Source organism: Bos taurus, chromosome 5, assembly GCF_002263795.3.
Source record: "Bos taurus isolate L1 Dominette 01449 registration number 42190680 breed Hereford chromosome 5, ARS-UCD2.0, whole genome shotgun sequence".
Classification (NCBI taxonomy): domain Eukaryota; kingdom Metazoa; phylum Chordata; class Mammalia; order Artiodactyla; family Bovidae; genus Bos; species Bos taurus.
In genome coordinates, this window is record NC_037332.1 from 56,977,573 (window position 1) to 56,994,587 (window position 17,015).

The 17,015-nt window shown below is 42.3% G+C and overlaps 2 protein-coding genes across 4 annotated transcripts; both read left to right on the plus strand.

Annotated features, from left to right (window-relative positions):
- Positions 1-1,984: 1,984 nt before the first annotated feature.
- APOF (apolipoprotein F) lies at positions 1,985-17,002 on the plus strand. Of its 3 annotated transcripts, none has more exons than NM_001128502.2 (2): positions 1,985-2,061; positions 15,355-17,002. In NM_001128502.2, exon 2 carries the CDS (start codon positions 15,393-15,395, stop codon positions 16,314-16,316), a length of 924 nt encoding a protein of 307 aa, NP_001121974.1. In that variant the 5' UTR covers positions 1,985-2,061; positions 15,355-15,392; the 3' UTR covers positions 16,317-17,002. The 3 variants fall into 3 exon arrangements, with proteins under 3 accessions (NP_001121974.1, XP_015326608.1, XP_005206716.1); XM_015471122.3 differs by lacking the exon at positions 1,985-2,061 and adding an exon at positions 15,023-15,260; XM_005206659.5 differs by lacking the exon at positions 1,985-2,061 and adding an exon at positions 15,023-15,125.
- APON (apolipoprotein N) lies at positions 2,062-3,303 on the plus strand (the record flags this gene model as incomplete). Its single annotated transcript, NM_001003907.1, is given in 1 exon segment — positions 2,062-3,303. A coding segment is annotated over 1 exon segment (765 nt). The 5' UTR covers positions 2,062-2,232.
- Positions 17,003-17,015: the final 13 nt, after the last annotated feature.

Consider the following 17,015-nt stretch of genomic DNA (forward strand, 5'->3'; position numbering starts at 1 on the left):
TAAGTATTCTGTATGATACTGTAAAGTTTTATGACATACATTTGGTATGATAGAACTGTGCAAATGCAAAGAACTGAACCATAATGTAAACTATGGACGTAGGTAATAATACATAACGTTTTAAATAATATAACTATCAAATGTAGCTAAGGTACCATACCAGTAGAAGATGTTAAAAATAGGGAAACTTGGGGGCTGGGGAAGAGGGAATATTTGGAAATTCTGTAGTTCTTGCTCAATTTTTCTACTAAAATAAACTTTTTTTTACTCAATTTCTTGAGCCATTTTATTTTATTTTACTGACCACGTTATGTGATGTGCAGGATCTTAGTTCCCCAACTAGGGATTGAACCCGTGCTCTCTTCAGTGGAAGTCTGGAGTTCTAACCACTGGACAGCCAGAGAATTCCCCAAAATAAACTTAATTAAAACAACAAAAAAACCCATCACTCAAGGAGTGATAGCTAATGGGAACTGATGAGGAACAGGTAGCAGATGAGGACAGGAGCATAGGTAGGGAGTCTGATTGGAGGGACCAGACTTTGTCTTCCTCTATCATTGCTCTCCTCAGTCCTGGAGACAAATGAACCACCACTCTCCATCCCCTACACATTTACACATTCTGTCTCCCCTGTCATTCCCAAGACACCAGAGTTGGAAAGGCAAGCAATTTCAAGGAACAGTAATTGTCATATTGAGGATGACCTGATTGTAGTACTGGAGGTCCAGTCACAGATGGGGAACTCAAGCCAGAAATGGGAGAATTTGGCAGGATCCAAAGATCTAACAGCTGTACAGAAGAAGTAGATTCTTGAGGTTCCCTGTGGACTTAGGGTCCAAGAATTTCAGGCAACAGTGTTGGATATCTCTACATCTGGTTCTCCCAGTTTTAGGAATGTGTCCCTGTAGCTCCCCGACTTCTCTTATTCTAGGATTGATTTCTTCTCACTTATTAGGGGGCCCTCCTGGGACTGAGAGGAGTAAATAAGATAGGAGGGGGGACCTGGGATCCCTTCATTGATCGGTTCCCTTTAGCTGTGTGCCATGGTGGGTTATGGAACCAGAGAGAAACCTTGATGCCATGATCACACGTGGGCTTTGTACCAGTTTTAGGAGGCACCATATGCCATCATTCCTTATTGTTCAGACTGCAGTTTCTCTCCTAGACCCCTGGATGAGAAATGAAGCCCAATTCCTTATATTTTTATATTGACTTAGAAAGGGATATTAAGGTAACACACGTTTAATTAAGGAACTACACTGGAATTAATGTAAAAACTAAGAAGTTGCTCTTATTTGGTCTGACTTGCTGGTGGATTCTATTGTTCTATTTCTCTACCTATTAAGTCCATTGAATAAGAAGTATTTTGGGGCAAACTTACAGTTACCAAAAGGGAAACTGTAAGGTAGGAGTGGATAAATTAGGAGTTTAGGATTAACAGATACACGCTACTCTATGTTAAAATAGATAAACAAGTACCTACTGTATAGCAGAGAGAACTGTATTCAATATCTTGTAATAATCCATAATGGAAAGGAATCTGAAAAATATATATATAATTCAGATATATATATCTGAATCACTTTGCTATACACCTGAAACTAACACAACATTGTAAATCAACTATACTTCAAATAGAAAATAAAAAATAAAAGAACTATTTTGGTGTCTCCTATCCAGAAATCACTGGCATTGCTGCCTTTCACCTCCCTCTTCCCCAGAAGACACAGAGGAAATTTTCCTGATCTAAGTTTGGGTCTAGAGAAGTCCTAAGGTGAGAGGGAGATGGGGCAGTATTCACAGAGGGAGAAACCTGATTTCAACTTCGGGGCAAAGGTAAGGGCAAAGCCTGAACTAAGAAGAGGCAGATAAATATTTGTGAAGGTTGTGTCCTTCACTGTTTTCTGTGAGGTCAACTGAGGTTTTCAGAGGGGTCAACTGTTTTCACTGAGATAAAGAGGTCAGATCTAGAAAGCGGTCATTCAGATCAAGAGAGGCACGGAGGCAAAGGACGTGTTCAGATCATCTCATTCCTCTGGCTTCTTTTTTTTCCAAGAGCAGGTAAGTATTTCCTACAGCCCATAAGTTCTGACGTCCAGGGTGACTGAAGTTTCCAAGGGCTGAGACACTTCCGATGTCTGACCAGTCCTGGAGTCTCTTCATCCCAAGCCTTTGCCCACTTTCCAGTCTGAGCACTGCTTCTTTCCAGCAGGGCTGTTCTGCTGTCCCACCATGATGCGGGCTGTGCTGCTCCTTTGCTGTGTCTTGATGTCCCCAGTGGCTGCCTTCCCAAGAAATGCCCAGGAAGGGGTCCTGACCTTCCAGCCATCTATCTCAGAAATTGGGCATCCTTTGAACCTGCTCTCCAACCAGATCCTTCTACCAGACCCTAAAACTTGCCAAGATCTCTTGCATGTGGCCCCCTCCTTAGCCCCTCTGCCTGAGTACCTATCCAACTTAGCTCTGGAGGTGGTCTTGGAAGAGATTGGTTGCACAACTGAGGCTCACATTCTGCAGCTCCAGCTTGTTAAGATAGGAGGAAAGGACACCACTGAAACCCTCATCCGTGAGAGCAAAAAGCACAATGAAGGAGAAGGGACTGGCCAAGTTAAGGTCATTCTGAAGGATCTGGGCAGATCTCCAGGGGAGCTTAGGCGGGCGCAGCGCTCAGTTACCCTTCCGGAGGCATGTAGGCAGGAAGATAGGTGGGTGCTCTATGAGACAGCAAAAATGATAGCTGAATTTGCTGAGAAGCTCCCTAACACTGAGCTGGTAAAAGAGTTTAAGGCTGCTGCCACTGACGTCACCCAGAAATGCACGGATGAGTCCTGGGAGTATTTGCAAGCAGTAAGCAACCAGCTAGTGAAGAGCCCTGAGATGAAAGACTTCACAATGCCTATGCAAGATCAGCTGTACTTTATCAAGCGTTCCATGACCATTCTGATGCACATTGTAGTGGAATTCATAAAGACGCAAGTCCAGAATATTTTCGGATAAGGAAGGCCTCCAAGGCACCCTATTTCCTTTCTCAAATGTCTCTGATAGGATCATGTACGAGGACTGGGCACAACAGGTAGTTAGAAATGTTGAGACAGCTTAGGGCAGAAGCATCTATTCGTGTGATCCCAATGCTAAAAGCCATGTGACCAGAGTCAGTTTTGCCCCCTCTCTTAATAAGTCCTAGTCTCTATTTTTTCCCCCAATTACTCTTTGTCAGGTACTGGGGATGTATTACGTACTAGACATGAAGGATATTGTAATCTTTCCCCATTTATCTACCCTTTACTTTCTAATTCCCAACTGGATGCTGTAACTTGTTTGTGTTCATTTTTAAACTGAAGAGCGAAATTAAATGTTGCTTCTAGATCAGAATCACAGTTATTTGATCTCTTTTAACTCTGTGTCTCCACAGCTTTTTTTTTTTTTTTTTTGGTGTTGCATCACACGGGATCTTGTTTTCCTGACTTAACCACTGGACCACCAGGGAATTCCTTCCATAGCTTCTTTTGTGAGCTGGAGGTAGAATGTGGCAGGACCCACAGGAAGTGCCAATGCATTTTGAGACTGAGTATGTAACAGAGGGACAAGGTTTGAGCAGTCAATACAAATGGGCAAATATTTGTAGAGGGCATGTCCCTTGCTGATTGTTGGGAAAAGCAACCAACTTTCCTCCTCATGGGATGGAGAACTGGGCAGAGTGAGTTTAGACCTACCAGAGTGGTTTCACTTCTTGGTGACTGGATTGTGCGGTAGTTTGGGGCCCTATACCTTTATGGAATGAGCCCACATAAAGCAGAAAAAGCCCCTGGTAATCTGGATGGGGAGACCAAAAAGAGCAACTGAGTCCCATTCTCTACTCCCTGGCCCCAAACTGAAAAGGAAGGGAGGCTGTGAATTGATGGGCAAGATGTCTTCCAACTGAACCCTGGGCTCCTTCGGACCACAGCCTAGAGGAAACAGTGTGAATGCTGTCTTCCACTCTAGTGTGGTCTGATCTGGCTAAGCACCACTGAGACCCATCGTGACCTGCTCCTTGAGTGCCTCCTGCTCTACCCTGTGGTTCTCACTTCATGTAGAGCCCAGAAAAGACCCTGGTATCTTTTTCCTCATCTCTGGGGATCCAGCCACCCTCTGGAGACTCCTAGCTCTGCCAGGCTCTACTCCCAAAGTCCCTGCCTGACCTTACCCCTTTTGTCCTCTGCCAAGAATGTCCTTGGAGCAAGCTGATCACCAGGCTGATCCCTAGCCCCTGCAGTTTCACCTTTATAACCTGGATGACATGAAAGCCAAGTAAGTTTTTTTCCAACCAAAAACAAGGTGCCAGATGGACAGTAGCTCAGGGAGAGGCCTCCCAGGGAGTGCTCTGGTCTCTGTACTGCAGTTGTTAGGCAGGGTTCAGCCTTATCCAGGAGAGAAAGATGTGCCTTCTCTACTCTAGAAAGTTAATAAGAGCAAGAGCAGCATATGTACAATGTACTCCAGCTGTCACCAGGAGTGGGAATCTACAAAGTCAAACATAGCTTTGTACTCTGCTGCTCAGAACTACAACAGACCCGAAGAGTGAGGCTGAGATGGGGCCATAGACCTGGGGCCATAGATCATGCCCAGGTTGTTGGGGGACTAGGGGCTATTGGTGAGCTCTGTGCTTAAATCTGCAGTGAAATCTGGGATTCAGTAGCTGATCTAGTATTACTATGAAAAAGAGACAAATACCCCTCTATTAGAGACTAGGGAGGAGGGCTTGGGAGGCAGCACAGATGTGAATCACCCAGAAGTGACAAACGACAATTAAGGCCTCAGAGGACAAGACTCTTGAAGAAGTGATCTCAACTCCTACTCATTTGGGGCCTTATTCATGGGCCATGACTTAGATACTTTTCCTAGTAACCTTATGCTTTACATAAATACAGAGGTTATGCACAGAAGGAATTAAACTGAATTTAAAATTGTCACTGACTCCCTTATCCTAATCCTCAGGTATGGAATGGAATGAGTCAACTATGATTATGTCAGTCTATCAGTATTCGTGCTAAGTAAAGAGAATCCTCTTACCTTAAACAAACAAAAAGTTTTTCCTTTCATCATAAAATCATATGACTCCGTAAGACATATACATGTTTGCTTTATTACTTCAGACTCTGGGTATTGCAATAAATTGAGATTTCCCAACGATCAGGTGGCCCCAGGAGCAAGAATGCTGCCAGGCCGGCAAGTCTTTCATCAATGTGCTAATCCACACATTGAAAATCAGAGGTGACATAAATCTTACCAGTCCTTGTTGAAATTTCAGATAGTTGGGACCAGGATGATCTGTCTGATTAAGGTAGGGAAGAGGAACCGAGGGATATATTAAAATGCAGTCTTAGGGGTTTTATGAATTCTTCCACAATTTTCAGACCACTGCTACCCAACAGAAACTTGAGGGAAGATAGAAATATTCTCTATCTGTGCTGTCTAATATGGTGGACACAAGCCCGATGTGTCTACTGGGTGCTTGAAATGTGGGTGGTATAACTGAGAAACTGAATTTTCTTTCCATGTTTTAAATTCTTATTCATAGTTTTTATTCTTGGTATTACATGATAATGTCTCTAAGTGTTATAAACTGAACCATTTATAACAAAATTTATAGATTGAAGTCCTAACCCAAAATGTGACTGTATTTGCTCAGAGGGTCTTTAAGGAGAGGGCAGAGGGCCATTAACCATTAAGGTTAAGTGAGATTATAAGAGTGGGACTGTAACCCAATGGGACTGGTGTCATAAGAAGTGGAAGAGACACCAAAAATGCATATACATAGAGGAAAGGCCATGTGTGGGACAGCAAGACAGCAGCCATCTGCAAGCCAAGGAGAGAGGTTTCAGAATTAACCAAACCTGCCAACATCTTGACCTTGGACTTTTAGCCTCCAGGTCATGAGAAAGAGAAATAAATTCCTTTTGTTTAAATCATCCCGTCTATGGTATTTTGTTATGGTGGCCCTGGAACACTCATATATTAAGTATGGGTCTTTTTTCACCTATTTTCTGGTATCCTGTGAGTCTACTCAATTTGAAAAAAAAATGTCCTCTTCATTATAAAAAAGGAACTTAAAACTAAAGAAAATAATTTTCTTGCTTCCTCTTTTTTTAGTTTACTTTTTTTTTTAAGCCACGCTACGCAGCTTGTGGGATTTTAATTCCCTGACCAGCAATTGAACCTGAGCCCATGGCAGTGAAAGTACCCAGTCTTAACCATTGGACTACCAAGAAATTCCCAGTTTAGGTTTTTTTTTTTTCAATTGTGGTAAAAAAAAAAAAAAAAAAAACACATATCATAAAATTTGCCATCTTAACCATTTCTAAGTGAACAGTTCAATAGCTGGCCTGTAACTATGAACTGTGTTCACGTTGCTGTGCATTCCATCTCCAGAACTTTCTCATCTTGCAAAACTGCAAATCTACCCATTAAACATTAACTCCCCATTTCCTCCTCCCCTCAGCCCCCAACCACCACCCTTATATAGAAACCATCCAAAGTTTCTATAACTTTGACTCCTCTAGATCTCTTCCTGGTCATTGCTGTTTGTCATCTCTGATTGAGATTCCTGTGGCAGCTGTCCTGCTTGTTTTCCTCTCTTCTATCTCCCCTTCTCCTAAGTTCATCTTTCACACTCCCTCTTGAGTGATCTGGGCTTCCCAAGTGGCTCAGTGGTAAAGAATCTTCCTGCAATGCTGGAGCCCCAGGGTTCAATCCCTGGGTTGAGAATATACCTGGAGAAGGGAATGGCAACCCACTCCAATATTCTCGCCTGGGAAATCCTGTGGACAGAGGAGCCGGGTGGGATAAAGTCCAGAGGGTGGCAAAGAGGTGGACATGACTGAGTACCCTTGCACATTTATCTTTCTAAAACATAGGTTTGATCCTTTCACTTTCCTGTCCAGAGCACTTGATAGTTCCCCCACTGCTTTTAAGACAGAGTCCAGAGCCTCTGAGTGTGTCTGGTCTTTAACCTTGGCAGCCTTGGGACCATGCCACCCACATACCTACTTTATATTGGAGTTATCTTCATCTTGGACTACTTTTCATTCTTCAAAAGCAGGCTTTTTCTCTAAATGCTTTGTCATGTCCTCTACCTGCCCTCCAGATTAAACTTCCGCCTTCAAGACTCAGCTCAGGGACTTCCCTGGTGGTTCATTGGTAAAGAATGCACCTGCCAAGGCAGGAGACTCAAGAGATGTGGGTTCGATCCCTGAGTTGGGAAGATCCCCTGGAGTAGGAACTAGCAACCCACTCCAGTATTTTTGCTTGGAAAATCCCATGGACGGAGCAGCCTGGGGTCCATGGGGTCCTGGGGTCCATGGACCCCTACAGTCCATGGGGTCACAAAGAGTTGGATGCAACTGAGCACACAGACCTCAAGGTTCATCAATGTTACAAATTTCCTACTTTTTATCCCATTGTACATATGTACCACATTTTGTTCACCCGTTTGTGACAGACTTTTAGATTGAGTGAAATAGTCTTTCACTGTGGTTTTGATTAGCATTTTCCTAATGATTAATAATGTTGAACATATTTAATGTGCTTACTGGCCATTTGTATGTCTTTTCTGGAGAAATGTCTATTCAAGTCCCTTCCCCTTATTTTTGGCCGCACCACTCATCTTGCAGGACCTTAGTTCCTCCACCAGAGATCCAACCACTGGACCTCCAAAGAATTCTCCTTCGCACATTATTTTTTTTTAATGCTAGAAGCAATCTTATGGTGTGATATGTGTGTGCTCCGTCATGTCCGACTCTTTGTGATCGCATGTACTGCAGCCTTCCAGGCTCCTCCATCCATGGCATTTTTCAGGCAAGAATATTGGAGTGGGTTGCCATTTCCTGTTCCAGGGGATCTTCCTGACACAGGGATCGAAACTGCATCTCCTGTGTCCCTGTATTGGCAGGCAGATTCTTTACCACCGAACCACTTGGGAATCCTCACTTTGCACATTTTTAAATTGAATTATTCGTTGTTAAGTTGTAGGAGATCTTTATATATTCTGAATATTAACCCCTCATCAGCTAAACTTTATGCGAATAGTTTCTCCCATCCTGTGGGTTACTTTTTCACTCTGTTGTTAGTGTCTTTGGATGCACAAAAGTTTTAAAAGTTTATTACTTTTAAGTTGTTATGAAGTTTAATTTATCTATTTTTCTTTTTTTACCTGTGCTTTTAGTGTCACACCCAAGAAATCATTACCAAATATGATGTCATGAAGATTTTTTTTCCAATGTTTTCTTCTAAGAATTGTGCGGTTTTAGTTATGTTTAAGTCTTTAATCCATTCTTTTTTAAAATATTTTTATTTCTTTAGGCTGGGCCAGATTTTAGTTGCAGCACACTGACTGGATCTTCAATCTTCCTTGTAGCATGCAAGGGCTTTAGATGCAGGATGTGGGACCAGGGATCAAACCCAGACACCCTTTGTTGGGAGCGCAGAGTCTTAGCCTCTGGACCACCAGGGAAGTGCCTTTAAACCATCCTGAGTTAATTTTTGTATATAATATAAGGGAAGGGTCAAACTTCATTCTTTTGCATGTGAATATTCAGTTGTCTCAGCACCATATATCTCATTCAATGCTTTCAATGCACTTGTAAAAAATTATTTAACTACATAAGCAAAGATTTACTTCTGGGTTCTCTGTTCTATTCCATTAGTCTATATCTCTATTTCTATACCTATACCATACCGGTTTTTGTGTGTTTTTGCAAGTTTTGTTCCTAGTTTATTTTTTAAACTGAAACTTTCTTTTGTTTTTCTCATTTATTTTTATAAGTTTCCAATACGTTAAGCAAAGTCTCTCATTCAGTTATCTGTTAGGGCTAACCTAGAATTATTTTCAAGAAATGCTTTCACTTGCCCAAGCATATTCTCTTAGGAGGCAAGCCGTGTTGAGTCGTGTATCCTAGTTGGTATCTTCATTTTTAAGAAGAGGATTATTCTCTACCTGCAGCTCAGCTGCTTATGAAAGCACACAAATGTGACTTTGATTGGCCTGGAAGAATGGCTCCTGTGTGGTACCTGTCATTATGTAGTACCACACTGTTTTGAGTACTATAGCTTTTTTAAAATTTTCAGGAACCACTTCATTTTTATTTTACTGACTTCTTTTTGATCACCAAATTTGCTTTCTTCTTTGTAGTGATGTAGCTTTGTAATACGGAGAGGGCAATGGCACCCCACTCTAGTACTCTTGCCTGGAAAATCCCATGGATGGAGGAGCCTGGTGGGCTGCAGTCCATGGGGTCGAGAAGAGTCAGACACAACTGAACGACTTCACTTTCACTTTTCACTTTCATGCCTTGGAGAAGGAAATGGCAACCTGATCCAGTGTTCTTGCCTGTAGAATCCCAGGGACGGGGGAGCCTGGTGGGTTGCCCTCTACGGGGTCGCAGAGTCGGACACGACTGAAGTGACTTAGCAGCAGCAGCAGCAGCTTTGTAATAAGTTCTGAAATCAGGAAACAAGTTCTCCAAGTTTATTTTCTTTTTCAAGATTGTTTTGGCTATTCAATGTCTCTTGAAATTCCATGTGAATATTAGGATGGTTTCTCTACTTTACAAAAAACATCACTAGGATTTTGGTAGAGATTGCATCAGATTTGTTAGTCTCTTTGGGTAGTATTGATATCTTAACAGTATTAAGTCTTCCAGTCCATGGGTGTGATAGCTTTCTGTTTATTTATGCCTATTTAATTTCTGTCAGCAATGTTTTGTAGTTTTCAGTGTATAAGTTTTTTTTTTGCCTCCTTTGTTTACTCCTAATTATTTTATTCTTTTTGATGATGTTGTAAAAAAAAGTTTGGTGTAAAAAATTGTTTTCTCTCTTAATTTCATTTTTCCATGTTTTTCATTGTTAGGGTATAGAAATGCAACTAATTTGAGGTGTTGATTTTGTATCCTGTAATTTTGCTTAATTTGCTTATTAATTCTAATAAGTTTGTGTGTGTGTGTGGTGCAACTATTTAGGGTTTTCTACATATATGATCATGTCTTCTGCAAACAGATAATTTTGCTTTTTTCTTTCCAATTTGGATGTCTTGTTTTCTTTTCCTTGCATAATTGCACTGGATAGAATATCTGACACTATGTTGAGTAAAAATGGCATAAACAAACATCTTTGTCTGTTCCTGATCTTAGAGGAAAAACTTTCAGTCTTTTTACCATTGAATATGATGTTAGCTGTGGGTTTTTCATATATAGCCTTTGTTATTGAGCAAGCTTTTTCCTATTTATATTTTATTGATGTAAGACGCTTCTCTACATCAATTGATATGATCATGTCATTTTTCTCCTTCATTCTGTTAATGTAGTGAATTATACTGATTGATTTTTACATATTGACCCACTCTTACATTCTAGAAATAAATCCTGCCTGATAATGTTGTATAACGCTCTTAATATGCTGCCAAATTCAACATGCTAGAATTTTGCATTCATAGTCTTATGAAATATGTTTTCTGTAGTTTTCGCTCCTTGTAGGGTCTTGGTCTAGCTCAGATATCAGGGTAATACTGGTGACCTAGAATTAGTTTGAAATGTCTCTCCTCTTTGATATACTGAAAGAGTCTGAAAAGGAGTGGTGTTAATTCTTCTTCAAATGTTTAGCAGGAAAAAAAGGAATGAAAAAGAAAACCCGCAAATGTTTGGTAGAATTCACCTATAAAGCCATTTTGTCTGGGGCTTTTCCATATTAGGAAAATTTTGGTTACTGAGTCAATCTCCCTACTAATTAAAGATATATTCAAATTTTCTATTACTTCATGATTCAGTCGTGGTACATTGTGTGTTTCTAGCAACTTATCCATTTTCTCTAGATTATACAACTCATTAGCATATACTTATTCATGCATCCACATATGCTAAGTCTGACTCTGCAACACTATGGACTGTAGCCCTCCAGGCTCCTGTCTATGGGATTCTCCAGGCAAGAATACTGGAGTGGGTTGCCATGCCTTACTCCAGTGAACCTACCTGACCCAGGGATCAAACCCAAGTCTCTTGCATCTCCTGCATTGGCACCTGGGTTCTCTACCACTAGTGCCACCTGGGAAGCCCACACCTATTCATGATATTCTCTTAAAGTCCTTTTTGTTTCTGTAAAACAAGTATTAATATCCCCATTTTTGTTTCTTCTTTTTATTGAGATGTAATTGACATATTAGTTGCAGATGTACAACATAATGATTTGATATTTGTATATATTGCAAAGCAATCACCACAATAAATCTATTTAACATCCATCACCAAGTATAGTTATGACTTTTTTCTTGTGATGAGAATTTTTAAGGTCTATTCTTTTAGCAACTTTCAAATATACAATACAGTATTATTAACTATACTCACCATGTTGTACATCACATCCCTAGGACTTTTCTAACTGGAAGTTTGTGCCTTTTGACTTCCTCTACCCATTTTGCTCAGTCCCCACCTCCTGGCAACTACCAATCTGTTCTTTGTATCTGTGAGTTCAATTTTTCTTAAAAGATTTCACACATAAGTGACATCATGAGGTACATGTCTTTCTGAGTCTGACATTTCATTTAGCAAATTGCTCTCAAGGTCTATCTAGTGGTAAAGAACCTGCATGCCAATGCAGGAGATGTAAGAAATGCAGGTTCAATCCCTGGGTTAGGAAGACCCGTTGGGAGATGGAATGGCAACCCACTCCAGTATTCTTGGCTGGAGAATTCCAGGGGCAAAGGAGCCTGGCGGGCTATGGTCCATAGGGTCGTAAAGAGTTGGACACGACTGAATTGACTTAGCATGCTCACATGCAAATTCAGGTAACTGGACTTTCCTGGTGGCTCAGTGATAAAGAATCCACCTACCAAGGCAGGAGATGTGGCATCAATGATCCCCAGGTCAGGAAGATTCCCTGGAGAAGGAAATGGCAACCAACTCCAGTATTCTTGCCTGGGAAATCCCATTGACAGAAGGAGCCTGGCAGGCTACAGTCCATGGGGTTGCAAAGAGTCAGACACAACTTAGTGACTAAACAACAACAACAACTTCAGGTAGCGCTGGATCCCTCCCTTTGCACCTCGTTCTTGCTTCCTACAGTTTTGGTAGTGTATCTGTACAGACCAGCCCCTCTTCTTTCTTCTATCTGCTCTTAGTCGTCAGGGGCCACTTTTGGGAACTAAGAGAAATAAAATAAATAGAGGGAAGGACCCTGAGCCCCTCCCTCTGGCCTGTTCCTTTTGGTTATCTATCAGAAGTGAGTGACAACACCAAGGAAACTTTTTACCGCAACCATATGTAGAAACCTGTACTAGTTTCAGAAGGCATCAGATACCATCTTTACTGCTAAACCCTAGAGGAAACTGCTTAAACCTAAACTCCCAATTTTTGGAGTATTGGTTAGATATGGAAAGAGTTACTACCCAGATGATGAATAGATTTTTTTTATGTTTCCCATTAAAATTAGAAAAGTGAGAAGTGAAAGTTGTACTGATTTCATTCAACTTACCAATATTTTCAGTTTCCCAGAACTTCACCCAGTGTATCCTGTTAATGAGAACTTATTAAATGTTTTGGGGAGTCTTGCCAGAGATCATCAGTCTTTTTACCTTACCTCTTCTCCCTTTCAGAATCTACAGAGGAAATTTCCCTCATCTCATGTATAGGTCCAGGGTAAAACCTTAGGACGATAGGGATATGGGGCCGGAGTAGCAGGGTCAAAAACAGAAAAGGCCCTATATTTGTCAGCATAGGACAAAGGTGAGAAGGACAAAGTCTGGGCTGGAAAGAGATGAATAAATATTTGCACATGCTACGTCCTTCACTGTTTTGGATGCTATCAGCATTCTGGTCCTTGTGATTTGGGCTAGGCTAAAGAGGAAAGTGGGATACAACCAAAAAATCAAAATAGTCATTCCAGCCATGAAGATATCAAAGCAAAGATGTTTGGACTTTCTTGTTCCTCTGGTTTGTTTCTTCCTCAAAACAGTGAGGACCTCCCATAGCCTTTATGGGTGTGAGGTATGTTCAGGGTAACTGAAGTTTCTAAGGGCCAAGGCACTTCCAAGCTCTGACTAGTCCTGGAGTCTCTTCATCCCAAGCCTTTCCCCACTTCTCACTCTGAGTCCTGTTTCTTTCCAGCAGGGCTGTTCTGTCGACCTACCATGATCCAGGCTGCGCTGTTCCTTTTCTTTGTCTTGCTGTCCCCAGTGGCTTCCTTCCCAAAAAATGCCCAGGGAGGGGCCCCGACCTTCCAGCAGTCTATCTCAGAAATTGGGCATCCTCTTAACCTGCTTTCCAACCAAATCCCTCTCCCAGATCCTAAAACCTGCCAGCATCTCCTGCATGTGGCCCCCTCCTTAGCCCCTCTGCTTGAGCCCCTATCCAACTTAGCTTTGGAGGTGGTTCTGGAAGAGGCTGGTTGCACAACCTGAGGCTCACATTCTGCAGCTTCAGCTTGTTAAGATGGAAGAAAAGGACTAAACCCCTTATCCATGAGAGCAAAAAGCACAATGAAGGAAAAGGCACTGGCAATGCTAAAGTAATTCTGAGGAATCTTGGGGGACCACCAGGGAGGCCTGGATAAATAAAAAACTCAGCTACTTACCTTGAGAGGTTTATTAATGATGGTGAATAAAACCCTCTGGGCTGGCTAGTCTGCCAGTTAACTTGGATGGTGATTGAATTCGCTGAGAAGCCATCTCCCATGTTGCTGGTAACACAATTCAGAGCTTTTGCTATCACCATCTTCTAGAAATGCCAGTATGAGTCTTGGGAACTAGTTGGAAAATTAGGTAAAAAGCTTAAAACATCCCCAAGTTAAGAGCCTCTCAATGTCTATGGGTGACAACAATATAATTTATAAAATGTTCTACAGCTATTCTGAAGTGCTTTATGGAGAAACTGATTCAGGAACTTGTCCAGATTCTTTACTTCAGATATTCAATGCCACATTGTAGACAGGTCTGCTCTTCCAGGACTGTGTTCAAAGATGGGACAGGGACTTCCCTGATGGTTCAGTGGTTAAGAATCTGCCTTCCAATGCAGGGGAAGCACGTTTGATCCCTGGTCTGGGCACTAAGATCCCACATGCCACAGGTTAACTAAGCCCATACACCTTCAACTATGCACCACAACTAGAGAGAAGCCCACACAACGTAACAAACATCCTGAGTGCTGGAACAAATACCAAACACAGACAAATAAATAAATAAGATGGGACACAGTAAGTAGGCAGAAATGTTGGACACTACTTAGGATGCTGCTGCTGCTGCTGCTGCTGCTGCTGCTGCTGCTGCGTTGCTTCAGTCGTGTCTGACTCTGTGCGACCCCATAGATGGCAGCCCACCAGGCTCCCCTGTCCCCGGGATTCTCCGGGCAAGAACACTGGAGTGGGTTGCCATTTCCTTCTCCAATGCATGAAAGTGAAAAATGAACAGTTAACGTGAAGTCACTCAGTCGTGTCCGACTCTTAGCGACCCCATGGACTGCAGCCTACCAGGCTCCTCCATCCATGGGATTTTCCAGGCAAGGGTACTGGAGTGGGGTGCCATTGCCTTCTCCCTACTTAGGATAGATATACTCTATTTCATCCCAGTGCTGGTGTTAACCTTGCCCTTCTCCACTTAGTAGCTCTCAGTCCTTATTTCACATTACATTTTTCATTTTTTCTTTCAGTTAGCATATACTGTGCCTGTAATACATCTCAGCATGAGAAGCATTTGAACTTTTTTCCTCATCCATCTACCTGTACTAAATCCCCAATGAGACACTGTAGCTTGCTAATTTAATTTTTAAACTGAAAAGAGAAATAAAAGGGAATCATAGACATCCCATCTCTTCTGATTCTTAATCTCCCAGCTTCTATCATGAGCTAAAGTGGGAACGTGACAGGGACTGGTTGTAAATGCCAAATACCAAAGTTTTTAGATACTGAGGCCAAGTGTGTGACAAGCGCACAAAGTTTGAGAAGCCAGAAAAGATGAATAAATATTTGCAGAGATTACATCTCTTACTGATACTAGGGGAAAGCCAGTATATCTGCTCTCTTCATGGGGCACAGGAATCAGCAGAACAGGATCGAGGGGCTACCAAATCCATCAAGGCAGTCTCACTTCTTAATCACTGGACTGTTTGGTAATTTGGAGCTCCTTGTAAATGGGTGGAAATCATGCTGAGGAAGACCTGAAGATGGAGAAGGTCAAGTGGGAACAATTGGGTTGAGTTTCCTGTTTCTCAGTCCTTTAGCTAAAAAAGAACAGAAGTTTGGAGGTAACAGATGAGGTTCGCCCTGAGTCCTGGGCTCCTTTTGGACCACAGCCCTTAATGAAACGGTTTGTATGTTTCTGGTTTCTCCCCTCTCCAGTGCACTCTGTTACGAACCTGCATGGTCTCAGACTCATCATGTTACCAGTTGAGCTACTTCTTTGCTGCTTCCTGCTGCACGCTGCAGATGCCATTTCATCTGGAAACCAGATGGATGTCTTACTACATCTTCCTTCACCCTTGGAATCCTCGTTAACTTCCTCATACCCCTTGTCTTGCCAGACCCTTCTTCCCAAATCCCTCCCTGGCTTCACTCAGATGGCCCCTCTCCCCAGGTTTCTGGTAAGCCTGGCACTGATGATCGCCCTGGACAAAGCTGGTTGTCAAGGTGATGTACAGGTCCTGCAGCTTCAGCTGTACCGTCAGGGGGGTGTAAATGCTACACAGACCCTCATCAGACATCTTCAAGAGCTGGAGAAAAGCAGAAGCACAGGGAGGAGAGTGTCAGTAGATGCCCTGGCCTCTGCTCTGCAGCTGTGGGCTAGAGAGAACCCAGGCCCACAGAGAGCCCGACGATCACCCTCCATCAAAGACTGTGAGCAGGAGCAGGAGCAGAGTGTGCACAAGATAGCCCAGATGTTGCCGGGAGTGGGAACCTTCTACAATCTGGGCACAGCAATATATTATGCTGTTCAGAACTGCTCGGACGTGGCCAAGGAACGAGGCCGAGATGGGGTTATAGATCTGGGTTATGACCTTCTGATGGCCATGGCTGGAGGGTCAAGGGGATCCACAGGACTAATAATCGGTACTGCACTTAAACCTGCACTGAAGGCTGGGGTTCAGCGGTTGATCCAGTATTACTATGAGAGAGAGGCAAACACCCCTCCACCAGAGACCAGCAAGGAGGTCTTGCGGAGCACCTCAGATATGAGTGAAGTGGAAGAAACAACTACCATGGCCCCTTTCGTGTCAAAAGTAGTAAGTTCAAATCCATGCTGGGGGTGGACCTTATTCAACAACTGTGGCTTAGATCCTAGGTATTGGAATATTGAGATATAAAAGAAGGTGGTAGGATCCAACCGTTAGGACTCCACCCTTTCACTGACAGAGGGCCTAGGTTCAACCCCCAGTCAGGGAACTAAGATCATGCAAGCCGTGCAGCACAGCCAAAATAAAAAATAAAAAGATGGTTACCTCTGAGTAAAGAGAATTCAATCCAGTCCTCTTAATCCAGCAGAACTCTACTCTGATTCCTTCCCTTCTATAAACTACCATCCATAACCAGATCAGGATTAAGTGTTTCGAGATTACAAAAAGGCAAAGAAAGAGGGGAATGAGAAGAGCTAACCTTTTTCTGCTCACCTTTTGGCGGTCTGCCAAAAATAAGTACATAATAAAAGAAGGTGGTAAACACGATGACTAGATCTAGTATTCTGATAAGTTGTAATGTGTGTGTTCAAAATCCAAATCTCTGATTTCTTATCAAGGAGAAAAGCAGTACTGTAACGTATAAGAGTTTTAAAGTTTGTGGTTTGGAATCAGAGGATTTGGCTTTGAATCCAGGCTCCACTTGTTAGAGCTTCAGTGATCACTGACTAGTAACTTATTTCTCCAAACTCAGTTTTTTTAAAATTTGTAAAGTGAGGGTAATGATTTGCATCTCAATAGGTTTCGTGGAAATTAAAAACGATATGCTGTACTAATGCTTAGCACCGTACCAACAGTAAAGAAGCTTTTGTCATTGTTATTGTTGTTGTT